Genomic DNA, 16,192 nt, shown 5'->3' on the forward strand with positions numbered 1-16,192 from the left:
GGTGGTTTTCCATATATAAATGGAAAAATAAATTAAAGTAGCCAGAAGCTCTATGGGTTTGTGTTGAAAGACTGACTTGATTATGCTGTATTATGTTTTTGAAAAGGTAACAGCAACGAGCTTGTTTGGATGCTCACAGTAAATGGAGAGGTGTTTGTTGTAGCGGACGGGAAACTTAATCTCCCCAGAGTTAAAAGTAGAACAGAAGTCAAGGAGCAGAAACAATGTGCCCTCAGATCACCGAGAGCATGTTGCCATTACTGTACAATGACTGTTTGTGTATTAGAAAATTGAAACCAAATGGACATCCTCTGTACTCGTACACAGTTACTGCCCTGAAAGGTAAGCGGCAGGAATGTTCCAGCCGGCCTGGGTTTTCAATAAATCCTTTCAGGGGACTAAGGAGAAAACCAGGCCTGGAGTTCAAATAGCCTCTTTCCTGAAGCTGTACAGTGAGTGTGAGAAAGAGCTGTACTTAAGCCCGATGGAGCTCTTCCGTTGCTCAAAACCTGGAAATTTATACGAAACTAGATTATGTGGGATTATACAGAACCAATCCAAAGTACCCTTTGCTTCTTTGGGGTCTGTGTGTGTTTTAACCATTCAAATAAGATGAGATGGGGGAGAAATGACAAATATAGTGCCGATAGCAGCTCACACTTACTAAATGCTTACCAAGTTTCAGGCTCTGTCTTAATCATTTCTCCTACAAATTCATTTAACCCTCCCCACAGTTTTGTGAGGCTTGCGCCCATTTTACAGATGAGAAAACCATCATGGAGAAGTTAAACAGTTCGTCACGGTTATACAGCTAGAAAGGGGCAGAGGCGGGACTCAGCCCAAACAGTGGGCTCCGCGTCCATGCTCTTAACCTTCACACTGTGGTCTAAAGAAGCGCTGTTAGGATGACCATGAGTTTTGGTCATTAGAAATCTTTTCCTCAGCTGAATGATTTAGATGCTGCGGCATTTCTCTTTTCAGGCTCTTGGCTTAAAATCTAATCCATTCACCGTGATGTAAATGATTTTGCATGGCTGTTGCAAATTAATGTTGATTAGTAGGTACCTCATGATCGATTCAGGCATCCTCAGGGGTCACCACTTTCAGGGGCAATGCCAGTTCCTACCAGGTTGTAGATGACAAATGTGTGTGTTCCTTCAGAGAGACGTGTAACTGCCCTTCCAGTGAGCAGCCTGAGTCAGGCAGAATGCACTACCTTCCCTGTGGATGGATCCTTTATCCTGCCCTGGGAGGGCAAATGCATGTTTATGCAGCCACCGCAGAGCGCCCCAAGGGGTGTGTAGGGGTGTGGAAAAGGCCTCTGGGTGTTCTAGGGCTTTGGGGGGAAGGAGAATGTTCAGGGACTGGCCTGATTATATCAGAGCCTAAAGAAAGGCCTCATGAAAGAGCTGGTCTTTCCTTTTGTTCTAGAGAAAGAGAAATAACATTTCAAAAGAGTACCCGTTTGTTTTAATTCAGTTTATGGTGGGTTAATAAGACAAATTCCTCTCAGACCAGGAGTGCATCCCAGACTTGCAATGACTTGCCTATCCCCTAGGTTTCTCTTCTTTCACGCTAAGTTGGTTCTCTCTTAGTTGCTTTTGTAAGCTGGTTTTTGTGTATTTAGTGTTAAAGGGAATTGAAAATCTTTTCAATTTATTTTATATCACTTCAGTCTTTTCCAGGCAAGGGTTTGAGAGAGAGAGCAAGCAAAATTATGAGACGTTTATTTGCATGCTTGCACAATTTCTTTATTAAAAACCAGAAATTATCACCTCGTACGTACTCTAAAAACTAACTTTAATGTGTTGCTCATAGATATTTCTGTATTTGTATGTAATTAAAACATTTCTTAAAGAATATATCTCAAGCTTTCTTTCCATAAAATATAATAGTAGTGATGAGTTTTGAGTGCTAATGAGGTGCCAAGCCCAATTCTAAGCTTTGTAAATGCATAATTTTATTTAATTCTTACAGCTCTTGAGTTTAGATACTGTGATCATCCCTGCTCCGCAAATGAAGAATTTGAGGTTTTGAAAGCTTAAGTAGTTCGCCAATGTTACCCAGTTAATAACCGGTGGGGACAGGAAACAGACCAGGCGGTCTGGTCCTGAGGTCTCTGCTCTTAACCTCTGTTACACACACGCAGAGTCCTGCACGCCCCCTCGTTTCCTGAACAAGCAGCTATTGAGCGCCTGGTATGCTGGGAGCTGCTGGAAGTGCAGGGGCCGGGAGTGCACAGAAGAGATGCATTCTTGCCCTTGTGATACTTGAATTCTACCTAGTAAGGCGAGTCAGAACATAAACCCATATGATGTTCAGTATGTGAGATGGTGATAAGTGATCAGAAAGACGAGGCACTGAAGGGAGTTTGATTTTTAAGTAGGGTAGTCAAGGAAGGCCTCACTGAGCAGGTGACGTTTGAGCCAACGCTCGGAGGAGGGGAAGGAGGGAAGCATTTGGACATCACATGGAAGGACTTTTCAGGCACAGGGAACAGCAGGTGCAAAGTGGAGATGAGGCGGTATGGGCGGTGCTTGTGGGATCCTCAGATGCCCAGCATGTGTGGTGGGGCTGGGGAATGGGGAGGAGGCCTGCCAAGCAGCACCTTGTAGGCACATGGCAGACAGGTGTGCTCTCTTCTCCTCTGTACTAACGTCATCACTGTAAATTCTTGACCATTTCGCAAGCATTCTTACAATTCTTCTCACTTGGCAAGTAATTCTGGGGACGGTTGCTTTATGGAATGACCCAAACTATGCTTACTGTGCCATTTGCAGTCTTTCTTACTTTCCCGTTCAAGAAATGTTTTGAGTGCCTACTGTGTGCTGGTCGGTCAACTAGATTCTGAGGGTGCAAACACAGTTAATGCCCTTTTAGCGAGCTCACTAGCTGGAGGGTGAGGTGAAAAGGGGTGTTTAAGCACATCATTTGCATGTAAACTCTTCATTCTTCAAACCCCAGCTGAACTGTCCAGGTCTCTGTGGTACTTTGCAATTATTATTCTGTATTGTAATTATTTTCTTACATATCTGTCTTCTACAAAACAGTGAGATTGGTAAGGATGGAGTTCAGGTCTTAGTTATTTTTATATTTCCCAGTCCTCAATACAACAGGTGTTTAAAAATGTTGTCTGACTTGAATTGAGTGGAGACTTGTATAAAGTACTGTGTGTTCACAGTAAAGGGAACACCACTGACTCAGCCTAAGGGAAGGCTGGAGAAGAGCTGTGACGTTTGAACTGGCCTTGGAATGTTCCTATAGGAGTTTGCCGGGCATGAAAGGTTGCTGGCATTCCCGGGGGTGCAAACACAGAGTTAGGAAAGGATCTGGTGTGTTTGGGGAGTCGTCATGCCTTGAGCAGACCGTGTGTTGGGGTAAGTGATAGATGAGCCCCAAGGGAGGTTAAGGCAGATCAGTTCTAGTGGCCTGAACACAGACTTATAAGAATCATACCTGTATTCGGGAATCGAAAGCAGAGTAAAAATGTTTTGGAGGAAGAGGGTGTGGTAGGCTCTGTTGGCAGTGAATAGTCTTAAGTGTCTCTCAGCTTGCTTGTTCCAGTGGCCATGAAGGCGAAGAGGGGTTTTCTAGTAGAGTAGCAAGAAGAGGTGGTCAGGAGCATGGTGGTTTTGTCTGAGTCCTGTTCAGTTGCAGAGACTAAAGACTGGGAAGCAACTCAAAGGGCTGTGTGCATGTTTGAGGTTTAAGACAGAAGGAATGTGCAGAGGGTAAGGACGCCTCTGGGGAAAGAGCCGATGAAGACCGGAGCGACAGGGATGGCCCCCAGCCAGGCGGCGGAAGCATGGGAATGCACCCAGTGCACAGGTAAGTGAAGGAGGGAATGCAGGAAGCTCGCAGACTTAGATCCACTTGGAGATTAAACAGTGGTTTTCACAGTCAAGATTCAGAGTAGCAACTGTGGACAATGGGCTGGGCAGCTTCTTTCTCGTATTTTCCAGCTCACTTTGATGAGGTTAGGTGATTTCTTTCAAGGGAGTCTGTGCAAATGCTATTGATATGCTTACTTTTTGTAGTCTTCTGAAAGGAAATGAACTTAAGATGATCAATTTTGAGTCTCAACGACCTCATTGTTCAAAGTAGCTCTGCTCAAGAACCCGGGCTTCTAGTGGGCCACGGGGCTCCCCATGTGCCTTCCCCATTCTCGTCAGGACTTCTCAGGGTGAATGCCGGGTGAGCTCACTCACAACCAGACAAATCCATTTGCTGGTGAACAACGTATGAAGACCCTTGCTCTTTGCACGGTAGCTCGGGAAAGGATGCAGCCCCTCTGAATCTTCCGTTTATTACACCCGTAGGTGCGGGACACGTGTTCCCAGGTCTGTGACTAAAGAAGTTATTTTTGTTTAATCTCCACGTAAAGCAGCAGACATCTTGTGAACACACTTGCAGAGGCAGGTACTGACATTATCGCTGTGAATGCTGTGCTTCTAGCCATTCAAGTCATCGTGAGAACCTTGCTCTGTGGATGTTCTTGCTGCTCTGTCAAATCACGGCCCTCTTGAGACTCGCTGTGTTTTTGCTGTGACTCACTTGTACTGTTGTGACTTTGTCTTTCGAGTTTACTCTTGAATTTAAGCAAATGGTGATGGTTATGCAGAGTGCAGGTTCTTGTACCCTACTTCATAACATTGCCTTGGCCAGCTCAAGAATGTGGAATACTAAAGTCACGTTTTGCAATATGTAAATGTCGAGTTACTGAAATGCTGTGTTCTGGAAGGTAATTCACTCACCTAACAGTTTGAGAGTGTATACTGTGCAGGTTATACTGTGGACCCTGAGAAATGGTAAGGTGGGTAAGACATGGTTCTTGCCCTCAAGGTATTATCAGCCAGATAGGGGAAATGATGAGTTTGGCCCTCGTTACATATTTTCTTATACTAAAAAAAAAAACAAAAAACTATACGATTTCTGACGACAGTAGATTCCCAATACCAAAGTTTAAATTCTTTCTTGCTATAATAGACAATTCTATAACATAATTAGAGGCATACCCTTAAAGACAAGGACTGACTTTGGCTTAGTGTTGATGTTTTTCTGCTGTTTAATTTTTGCCACTGAGATCCCAGAAATAAAGTAGAAGTGAAGGGGCAGTTAGGGTTCAGAGTATCGAATGTGAAGTTTGAGGACGTCAGACCACTTGGTGCATGGGACGACGCTCAGTCCACTGAGCCACACCGGCCAGGGCAGTAACATGATTTTAAATGGCTATATAATAATTTATCATCTGAACATGCTATGATTTATTTCTTCAGACTTCTTTAAACATTGGGTTGTTTCCAGTATTTTTTAGTATATTAATCAGCTCTACTCAGAAGATCTTTGTAATAAGTACATAAGTTGATCAGGTAAATATCTGGGATACATTCCTTTTGGTGGAATCAGAGGGTGTAGCATTCTGAAGCTTTTGATACATGTGGCCAAATTGCCCTTCGGGAACAGCATACAAGTCTGTGCTCCTACTCTGAGTGTGTGAGGGTTTCCCAACACCTAATATAAGAATTTTGACATTTCTAACACTTTTGCCAAATATTCACTGTTTAGAATATCAGGAACTCAGTTATAGAGATACTAAGTTGAGATGAGTAATAGATATAGAAGTGAAGGTATAGAGTAGAAAGCTGGATATACAGGTCTAGAGTACATAGGAGAAATCTGGTCTAGGGAGATAAATTTGGGATTTGTCAACAGTTACATGGTATTTAAAGCCAGTAGACTGGAAGAAATCTCCAAGAGAGTAAGTGTAGAAAGAGAACATGTCAGGGCACCACTGGGGACCTCCCTGGAGTACTACAAAGTCCCTCTGGGTACTCCTAAGTTTTAAAGGGCTAGCGAGATGAGAAGGAATTACAAAGGCGACCAAGAAGGAACAGCAGGAAGGTAGGCGGGAAGTCAGTCAAGGGTGGTGTTCTGGAGCCAAGGAAAGGAAGTGTTTCAAGGAGAAAGAAGAAATGAGCTGTACCAAATGCTGTTGACAGGGGAATATGGTAATTAAGAACACAATTTGTCTTTTTAAAAATTATACTGTTCAATTACAGTCGACATTCATAGTTTCAGGTGTACAGCATAGTGGTTATACAATCATATATTTTACAAAGTGATCCCCCCAATATTTTCAGTATTCGCCTGGCACCATACACAGTTATTACAATATTATTGACTAGATTCCCTGTGCTGTACTTTACATCCCCTTGACAATTTTGTAGCTACCAGGTAGCTACCAGTCTGTACTTCTTAATCCCTTCACCTTTTTCACCTAGTCCCCCAACCCCCCTCCTCTCTGGCAACCATCAGTCTGTTCTCTGTGTCTATGAGTCTGTTTCTGTTTTGTTTGTTCATTTATTTTGTTCTTTAGATTCCACGTGTGAGTGAAATCATACAGCATTTGTCGTTCCCTGTCTGACTTATTTCACTCAGCACAATACCCTCTAGGTCCGTCCATGCTGTCGCAGACGGTAAGATTTCATTAAGGTCACTGGTTTAAACCAGAAGGTTGCGTATATATTTAACAGGAAGTTGAGAGGTAGGCATTTCCCGATTTGATGATTCAGTAATGTCATCTTTCTGTCCTTCCACACCTCCTGCCTCAGCATGTCGCTTTTCAGTTAAAATATGGTCGCTGAGAGTTCCAGGTGTAAGGCCTCCTGCTGCTGTGTCCGGAGGCGGAAGGCGAAGGACAGCGCCCGGCCCAGAGCTTGCTCCTGGCATGCCTGTCTACACTCATCAGGGAGGAGAGAGCTTATTCAGCGCCTTGGCCCCTGGTGCTCTTATCTTTAGGTCTTACTGGCACGGGGCGGATCACATGGTCACCCCTCACTTGAAGAAAGGTGGGGAACACAAGTGTTTGGGTTGTTAGACCTTCCTGTAGAATGGGAGCAATGGGAATGGGGAGTAGGAATGACAGTTGGGGAGCCAGGACAGATGTTAGATACAATCAGGTTAATTTAAAACAAAAAGTGTATTGACTATTTTTATTTACCCTTTTGCTTAGAATTTTTGCTCACTTGTATTTTGGGGCATATGATTCTTGTTTGTTGGTTTGGGCTTGTCTGTTGTCCTTTGTCCTATATTTTACCCTGTGCCTTTTTATTTCGTATGTGGTGGTTTTTAAAAATTTTCCATTTTTATATTATCAAGTACATCTTTTCCCTTGATGTTTGTTTTTATACTTAACAAGACCTCTACCGAAAAGGAAGATTGGTCTATATTTAATTGTTAAGGCTAATTTGTATGGTTTTGTTTTAACCCCTTTTTAGCTCAATTTTAATTTTTTTTGATGGTAGTTAATATTTATATGTCACTATGTACCAGGTGCTGTTCTAAGCATTTTAAAAATATAAACTCATTTAACTCTCACGGGAACTTATGAAGTATAAGGTTCAGAGGTTCAGAGAGGTTAATAACCTGCCCACAACCAGTTCATGGTGGACCTGGGTTTAAACCCAGGCAGCCTGACTCTAGATTTTTGACTTTTAACTACTATACCACACTGCTTCTCCAATTTTCACCTTTTAAAATTCAGGTAAGATTCAGGTATCTCAATACCACAAATATCTTCACTGATTTGAAATACCTCCCTTATCATATTTTGAACTTTTATATTCCTGAGACTTATATACCAGTTTATTAATCTGTCAGTGTAATTTTATGCCAGTAATAAACTTTTACTATTTTATAATATTCTCTAATAAACTAGTAGCACAAGTTCTTTCACCTAATTAAAAAAAAAATTTATTGTGGTAAGATATACATTACGTAAAATTTCCCATGTTAACCATTTTTAAGTGTACAGTTCAGTGGTATTTAAGTACAGCCACATGGTTGTTTTTCTAAGCTGGCTGCGCAGTATTTTAGCTGTAAATCCAGTCTGTGGCTAGAAGCAAGGGCGATCTGCTGCTTGTCAGAGGGCCACATCTCCCCTCTCCCCTAAGTGCAGCCACATTGTTGTATAACCATCACCACCATCCCACCTCCAGGATCTTTGGTCTTCCCGGCTGAACCTCTTTATGCATCGAACACTAACGCCCCTTCTCCCTTTCTTTCAGCCCCTGACAACCACAGCTCTACTTTCTGGCTCTATGAATTTGACTACTCTAGGTACATCATATAAGAGGAATCAAACAATATTGTCCTTTGGTGACTGGCTTATTTCACTAATCATAATACCTTCCAGGTTCTTTCATATTGTAGCATATGTGAGAATTTCCTTTCCTCTTAAGGCTGATTAAAATGTCATTGTATGTATGTACCACCTTTTGTCTATCCATTCATCTGTCACTGGACACTTGGGTTGCTCCTACATTTTGGCTAATGAGACATAGGTATACAAATATGTCTTGAAGATCCTACTTCCAGTTCTTTGGGGTATATACCCAGAATGGAATTGCTGGTAGTTCCCCAGAAGTGGATCATATGGTAGTTCCATTTTTAATTTTTTGAGAAACCACCCTACCATTTTCCACAGCAGCTGCACCATTTTACTTTTCTACCAGCAAAGCACAGAGTTCCAGTTTCTCCAAATCCTCACTGACACTTGCTATTTTCTGTTTTGTATTATAATGGCCATCCTAATAGGTGTGGAGTGGTATCTTATTGTGGTTTTGATTTACATTTCCCTAATGACTAATGATGTTGCGCATCTCTTCATGTACTTGTTGGCCAGTGACATTAACCAAAGAACTTAGATGCATTTATGCATGGCCCACGGACACAGACAATAATAGTGCAGTGAAGGCCATGAAGGCCTGGGTGGGGCTGGAGCCTGGCAGAGGGGGGGAAGGGGAGGGGGGACATCTATGATACCCTCAACAATAAAAAAAATTTAGCCTGGCCAGGTGCGGCTTGGTGGTTGAGCATTGACCTAGGATCCAGAAGATCGCCATTCGATTCCCGGTCAGGGCACATGCTCGGGTTGCGGGCTCGATCCCCATTTGGGGGCGTGCAGGCGGCAGCCGATCAATGACGACTCTCATCATTGATGTTTCTATCTCTTTCCCTCTCCCTTCCTCTCTGAAATCAATCAAAACATTAAAAAGAAAAAAATAAAAATTAAAAAACATTTAAAAAATCCTCCCAAATCCTCCTTTAAAAACAATCACATGTAGATTTTGATTGGAATGGCATTCAATTAATATATTAATTCAGGGAAGAAGTAACATGTGTGTTCACTTACACAAATATTTTATGCTCCTCAGTTTTGTAATTTCTCTTTAATCTAGACTTTTTGATGATTTATTTATGGAAATAGTGTATGTTGCTAAAGTAAAGGATCGTTTAAAAAATGTTTCCTGGTACATTGACAAACTGTTGATTGTTGTATAGTATTTATTTAGTAAGCATAGTACCAGGTTTATTTAAATAGTATTTAGACAGTAATACTCTATCACTGAAGATAAATTTTTAACATCTACATTAGTGTTAATGAGAGAATTTGGTCCTTTTGGGTTGAGAGTAAACTTGCAGCCACAGTTTTGAGTTTGTATAATTTATTTCTCCCACCTGTTATTATTTTTTCATCCCTTTGGGTAGACTTAATTTAATTTATAATAATAATTCCTAGTTACTATAAATAATTATGCCCAAGGTCACTTCCTCTATATAGTTGTGTTTAAAGAAGCCAAGATGTCATTATAGCTATAAACATATTCTCATTTTTTCTTGTATTTGAACGATCTCTGTTTATTTGGCATTTTCTGGTTCTGACTCTAGTAGTTAGTGGCTCTGCCACTTGCATGCCTTATTAATATTTATTATATTTTATATAACAATATAACACTTTATATTTTAAACGACATATATAGTAATAGGCCGTTTATATATTGCTGACCTCAGCAATCTCCTTTTCAGTGTGTAGTTAAAACCTGCACTGCCACTCGCCCTGGCAGGTGTGTTGGCCTCTGAAGCGGTCTCCCAATTTCAGCCCTTCCCTGCAGTCCCTGCTGCACTCAGCCCCCACGTGACCAGGTTCTGATGCACATGCTAAGAGCTACAGCGCCCCTGCCTCCCCATCTTCCCTCCACACCCCACCGCCCACAAATAGGCCTCAAGCGTTTAGCCTGGAAGTTAGTGCCATGTTTACCTACCTGCTGCCAACTGCAGACTACCCTCTTCATTTTCACTTTCTTCCCCAGGACACCTACCTGTGCTCCTCCTACTAAGCAATGCAAGTCACAGAACAAAATATTTTAATGTGATGAGAGGCAGTGTATTCTCTAGCATATAATTCTTATTGAAAACATTTGGTATGATTCCTAGTAAGATGCCAGGTGTTCCTAGCACCCCATACATTTGTGCTTTGCCATTACTTACCTTACATTAGTTACCTTGCTATGTAAGCAAGTAATACTTGTGTAACACAATCCCATATGTGAATCCATTGTCCAGGTTTTTATTAAGATGATCTGTGTCTTCTAATGCAGGTAATATAGTAGTCAAGTTTTAAAAAAAAAAAATAATTAAAACCTCTTCATAACCCATGAATTTGATCAAATGTAAAAAGCAGCAAGTCATTTTTTTAGTGCCGAATAGCCTCGTGAAAAATATACTCATGCTGAATTCATTCTTGTCTCGTGGAGAGTTCAGAGATGGGAACTTGCTTTGACTGGTAGATGTTTCTGTGGTTTTGGAAACCTCTCACATTACTCTGTGTTTTGTGAGCAGTGTGGGACCCACCTTCTTTCCCAGGCCTTTCCTTAAAGAATGGGGGAGGCCAAATTGGAGCTGGGAGATTGCACTGCTTACCTGTGAAGGCCCTGGAGCTTTCTCTTAGACAATGAGTCATTTGTAAGTGTCCGAACAAAGGAGAACCACGAAGGGGTCCATTGTTTAGCTTTAGTTTCCCATCCTAGGAAACACACCATTATGGTATCATAAAGAATTTTGCAGTAGTAAAGGGACTGTTTTCATCATGGACATGTGAAAACATCAACTTGAGGCATTGGTTTCTTCAGGTTTTCTCAGTAAAATTAAAAGAATTAACGAATACCTAATGTTACAGATGCGTAGGAATCAAAATAATTATTAGAATCTACTTACATTAAGTATTCATCCAATTTATGCTTTCTTGGTTTCTTTATCTGTTTTGTCTTGAGCATCTTTTATCTGATTAAGTATTTGACCCCATTGACTTTAATAATATTTACTCATTTTTGTTATAAAAATATGCTGATTGTAATAAGGAAATCCACGTGGAGGAACATGTCAGTTCATGGAGTCCCCGTTCCTGCTTCTTCCCTTCTCTTTTCCTCCATGTCCAACTGGACTCTGTCCCATAACGGTCCCATAAAATTCTGGTATATCCTGGAATTTTTCAATACATAGATAAGTATAAACTTAAAGAGCATGATAATATTAACAGCACCCTTTTTTTCACTTACTAAAGCTTTCTATTGGATTTTTAGTTTTACAAGGTATTCCTTAATGGGTTTTTGTTTTTGATGAGTACTGTGCATTTAGTCGGGTTTTCCAAGGTGGCTGTCCGAGTAAACTGCTTGTTTGGTGAAGGTATGCTTCAGATCCAGTGGACTCTGTGTTACCATCTAAGGCAGAGTGCAAATGTTATTCCTTCCACACTTTCCCTAGACAGGAGATGGTTGGGCTTGGGGTAAGCTGGCTTCTGGTGCCAGGCCGTGTGTTGGAATCAGAGAAGGTACAGCTCTGTAGTAATTCTGAGGCACGCTGAGGACCTACGATGCCTTCAGAAACAATGCTATGAAACACTCCTCTCTGAAAAATATGTTGATTTTCTAAACTTGTTGAGTCTTGATTGCATGTGGCTGTGGCCCAGAAATTCTCCTGCGTAACTTGCCCAACCTTGTTTATTGGTTTCGATGATATGACTCATCAGAACAATTTTGTTTAAAGGGCAGCAATTTGGTAAATTTATATTCTGAAGAACTGTTTTTCTATACTTCCAAAAGCAAGTAAAACTTGCGGCTAACTGTAAATTTTAAAAAATCAAATGGGTATTTGAACGTCTATTACTTGCTAATCATCATAAGGAATGAAAAGAAAAATGTCTCCTTTTATTTAGTTAATAGACTGAAGAGCCTATTAATATTAACAAAGGACAAATAAACTTGGTTAAGTGTTTAATGCTTCAATGTAAATGATGAGAAAAGACATTATCAGCATTTATTTACTCTTGCCTTTAAAAGAAATTTTAATAGCTTTCTTACTATCATCATTATAATTCTACATTTATTTTTTTCCAGCTTGATTGGGGTGTAATTGACAAAGTTGTGAGATACGTAGTTTACATTTTGGTGATTGTATGTATACGTTATGGAAGGGTTCCCACCATCAAATTAACGCATCCACTTCACATAGTTTCTTTTTCTTTATTTGTGTGAAAACATTGGAGCTCTGCTCTTTTAGCAGATTTCAATTATATAATACAGCGTTATCAGCCTCAGTCCCCATGTTTTACATTAGTGCCTCAGACATTACTCCATTGAAAGTTTGTACCCTTTACCTCTCCCTGTTTCCCCCACCTTACTCTTGGCCTGAAAAAGAAAAATTAATTAATTCAGCAAACATTTATTAAGTCTCACTCTATGCCGCACACTTTGCTAGGCCCGAGGGACAGCATGGAGTAAGGTGCTCTTCCTGTTCTCAGGGACTGTAGAGACTAGTCCAGAGGCATATTGAAGCAGGTGCTGTGATAGAAGCAAGGGCCCAAACGAGCATCCAGGGAGGGGTGGCCCACCGCATACCCGGAGGGTGTCCTGGAAGGAAGGGCTTTGCAAAGAGGTCCTGATTCTCAGCTGTGCTGCTGGTACTTAAGGTGTATTTGAATCACCGGGGTTCTTGTTAAAACGGAGATTGTGATTCATAGATCTTGGGGTGGGGCTGCCAACGAGTGGCAGCGATTTAAAGGAACCATCTGTTGACTTTGTACTCACCCGACAATTCAGAGGGCTAGACGGAAAGGAGGCCATTTTATCCACAAGGATGGTCCTGAACATAAGAATAGCGTAAGGAGGCCCAGAGAGATGAAAATGAGGCCCGCGGAGAGGGATGGAGCCTGGCATTGGGGAGAAGTTGGTAGGAATGGGCCCTGTGGCTGCCCTTCATGCCTTTACGATTGAATTTTTGGTGAGAGGACTGAAAATAGCATCCTGTAGATGATGGGGAAAGGGCGGTTTTAGGTCGGGTCCTGACCTTACTTTTCCTGTTCAGGAGACCCCCACGGTGGGGCTGGGAAGGATGGAAGGCAAGACCTATATGGTGTCTAATGCAGCTGTTCAGGCAAAATATAAGGGGGTCAGGAAGGATTTGTAGGACTTGGACTGGGAGGAAGAAAACCTCTTTGAGAAGAAACGATGTTCCTAGTGAATTAGAACCCTGACACCCTGGTGTCAGAGAGAAAAGCACGTTGACTGGAGCAGGAAACATGTCCATATAGAAGAATAGCACAGGGGTGAGGCTGGGGACAGGTAGAACTGTACTTTGGGTCACTTTAAGTGCCACAGCCCCCCGAGGTTAAGCTCCTTTTTCTCTATTAAGATTCGATTTTTGGAGGTGAAGTCACTGGGACAAAGTAAGGAGCATTACTTTGCAGCCAAATACTTTCCTCACGGCACCATCAGTAATATGTGACACTATCATTTTCATCTAAGGTCTTTTCAATTCATTACAGTCTTCAGTGATGCGATAGTTTTAGCCCGGGGAGACTTGGTGCTAGAGTGTGGTAATCTGGCGCGGGGCGGTGGGGGGTTTTGGGGGGAGGTGATTCCAATGTTCGGAGGCTGGGGAAAAGGGAAAACTATATTTCGATTAGCCTAAGTAGGTAGGTTATCTAACTGTCCAAGTTGAAAGATTCAGCAAGGAACTGAAAATGCGAGTGGCACTGGGGTTCAGCAGGAGGATCGGGCTGCAGGGCAGGGTTAAAATGAGTAAAACAGACTCTGCAAGAGACACGGGTAGGAAGAGAGTTGAGTCAAGGCTCGGACTTGGAAATGTCCACACTCAGGCAGCCAGTGTGAGACGGTGGGACTTCAGAGATGCCAGGGAACGTGAAGCACAGAGATTTTGTTGATAAGCAGAAACACGTTTGCTGCGAGAAAGAGAAGTTGGAGTGGAGATCCTTTAAGTTTGGCAAATAAGGAGTGAAGAGCACCACCTGGTGTTAGACTTAGGTATTTTTTAAGTGAAGTTTTTTTTCTCATCCAATTGATTTCCCCCCCTTCGTGTGTGATTGATTGATTGATTGATTGATTGATTGATTTATAAATATATCTTTATTGATTTCAGAGAGAGGAAAGGAGAGGGGGAGAGAGAGAAACATCAATGATGAGAGAGTCATTGATCGGCTGCAGACCGCTACCCGGGCATGTGCCCTGACCGGGAATCGAACCCTAATCGCCTGGATCCTAGATCGACGCTCAACTGCTGAGCCACGCCCGGCCGTGCTGTGTGGTTGTTTTAAATTTTTCATCTTTTTTTTTGTAATATGGCAGCCTGGTGCGTGAATGGGCTCATTTTCAATCAGCAGTATGGGGGGAAGTCCTACCAGTTTGTTTTGTTTATGCTTTGATTTTCACTTTGCCAAAAGCTTGTCCCCCATGGCTCCTTCCGACCTCTCACTGTGTCACAGAGGACACAAGTTCATTACTTGCGGTCACTGGTTACAGCCGCCCCGCTTGCCTCACCATCATCCCTGCGCTTCTGCTTCTAATACATAAAAAAATAAGTAAGTCTAGGTGAAGACTCCGTTCAGACGTGATATGATTCTGAATATTCGTTTTACGTTTTCACTCAGTCGTTACTGCAGGAGTTTGAGTTGACAAGCTTAAAACTTTTGAAATGAATGACAGTAGAAACTTTTTTTTTTAACCCTCAAGGAAAAGCTACATCTTTGAAAACTGCGCAGCCGTCGTGGGTGAACTTGCCGAGACCACTTCCTAAATCCAACGGGTCCTTGAAAGGCTCCGCGCTCCGCAGGGCAGGAAGCCCCTCTGCTGCCAGCGCCCACAGTGACCTGAACGCTTACGGCAGCAACTGTGAGTCGGCGTAGGTCACCCTTTGGGAGTTGTTGGAACCGTAGTTATGTGAAAAATGAGTGCACTGGAAGTAATTAAAAGAATTTTTGATTCTGTGATTTAGGGCCTCTTCTTTCCCCCACTTTTTTTTTTTTTGCTTTTTGCTCTGAAAGTTTGGCAGGAAAAACATTCTTTCATTGACATTCACTTTTGACAAATGTGCTATATAAAACACTGAAATATTTGTGTTGAAGGCCCCTGGAATTATTATTTATTTATTTTTGCATGAAGGATTCTAAAGGGTGTCTTTGGAATGGATAGTGCTTTTAGGTTTGTTTAAGGAAAGAAAGCAATCTAGGGGCCATCGAATCCAACTGAAAATCAGGAACAAGACAACTTCAGTTCCATTTATCTTGTAAAAGACCGAATTTTGTAGATGTGTGTTTTATAATCTTTGGATGCCAAGTACAGTTTAATATTATATTATATTATATTAATAGTATATTATAACTTCAAGCCTAATTTTAAGTAATTTAAATGCAGGAGAATATTTTTAAAGTTGATGGTTAATGTGAATTGTTTTTTGTGTATAAAATGGGTGAATTAATTGAGCTCTCCCTTTTCATTCAAAAGAGGTATTTGGTCTAAGTACTTATTTGCTCATTTAAATTTTCTCACAAAATTAGTTAATTTGAACAATTTTGGAGTGCCAGCTGTGTGCAGGCATCATGACAGATGTAATGAGAGATACGGGTTATGAAAGAAATGGTCCTTTCTGAAAGGTAATTGAGAAGAAAGAAGATATTTATGTAGAGGGATAACTAGAATACCAGATAAAACAAGATGTAAGGGTGTGCTGGGGAGGAGGGGACTTCTTTCTGCTATAAGGAGGAATCGATTTCTTCTTTCGGGGGAGGAGACAGGGACACAGCAGAGTGAACCTTTTGGGCGTGGAGCACTATTACATGGTTACCATACATTATTTCATTTTTCCCCCCTCTCAAATAACTTCTGCCGTTACTGACTTTATATGTAAGGTGACTCGGGCTCAGAGAGGCTGTCGCTGGCCCCGGGGCACTCAGCCAGCGTGTGAACAGAACCGAGAACCGAGGCTGAGGCGCCGAGTGCGTGAGCGCGTTTCCGAGAGCTCGCCTAGCAGGGTAGCTGGTCTTTCTTAGTAAGTAGCTGTC

The 16,192-nt window shown here is 41.8% G+C and overlaps 1 protein-coding gene across 2 annotated transcripts in view; it reads left to right on the forward strand.

Moving 5' to 3' along the window:
* The window catches only part of MTUS1 (microtubule associated scaffold protein 1), a 118,606-nt gene that overhangs the window by 42,098 nt on the left and 60,316 nt on the right, over positions 1-16,192 (forward strand). For both annotated transcript variants that reach the window (XM_081130161.1, XM_081130160.1), the window contains one exon: positions 14,865-15,023. In XM_081130161.1, the coding sequence (XP_080986287.1) occupies positions 14,865-15,023 (159 nt within the window). The remainder of the gene's footprint in view (positions 1-14,864; positions 15,024-16,192) is intronic.

Source organism: Miniopterus schreibersii (genome assembly GCF_964146895.1).
Source record: "Miniopterus schreibersii genome assembly, chromosome: 2".
In the NCBI taxonomy this organism is placed as follows: domain Eukaryota; kingdom Metazoa; phylum Chordata; class Mammalia; order Chiroptera; family Miniopteridae; genus Miniopterus; species Miniopterus schreibersii.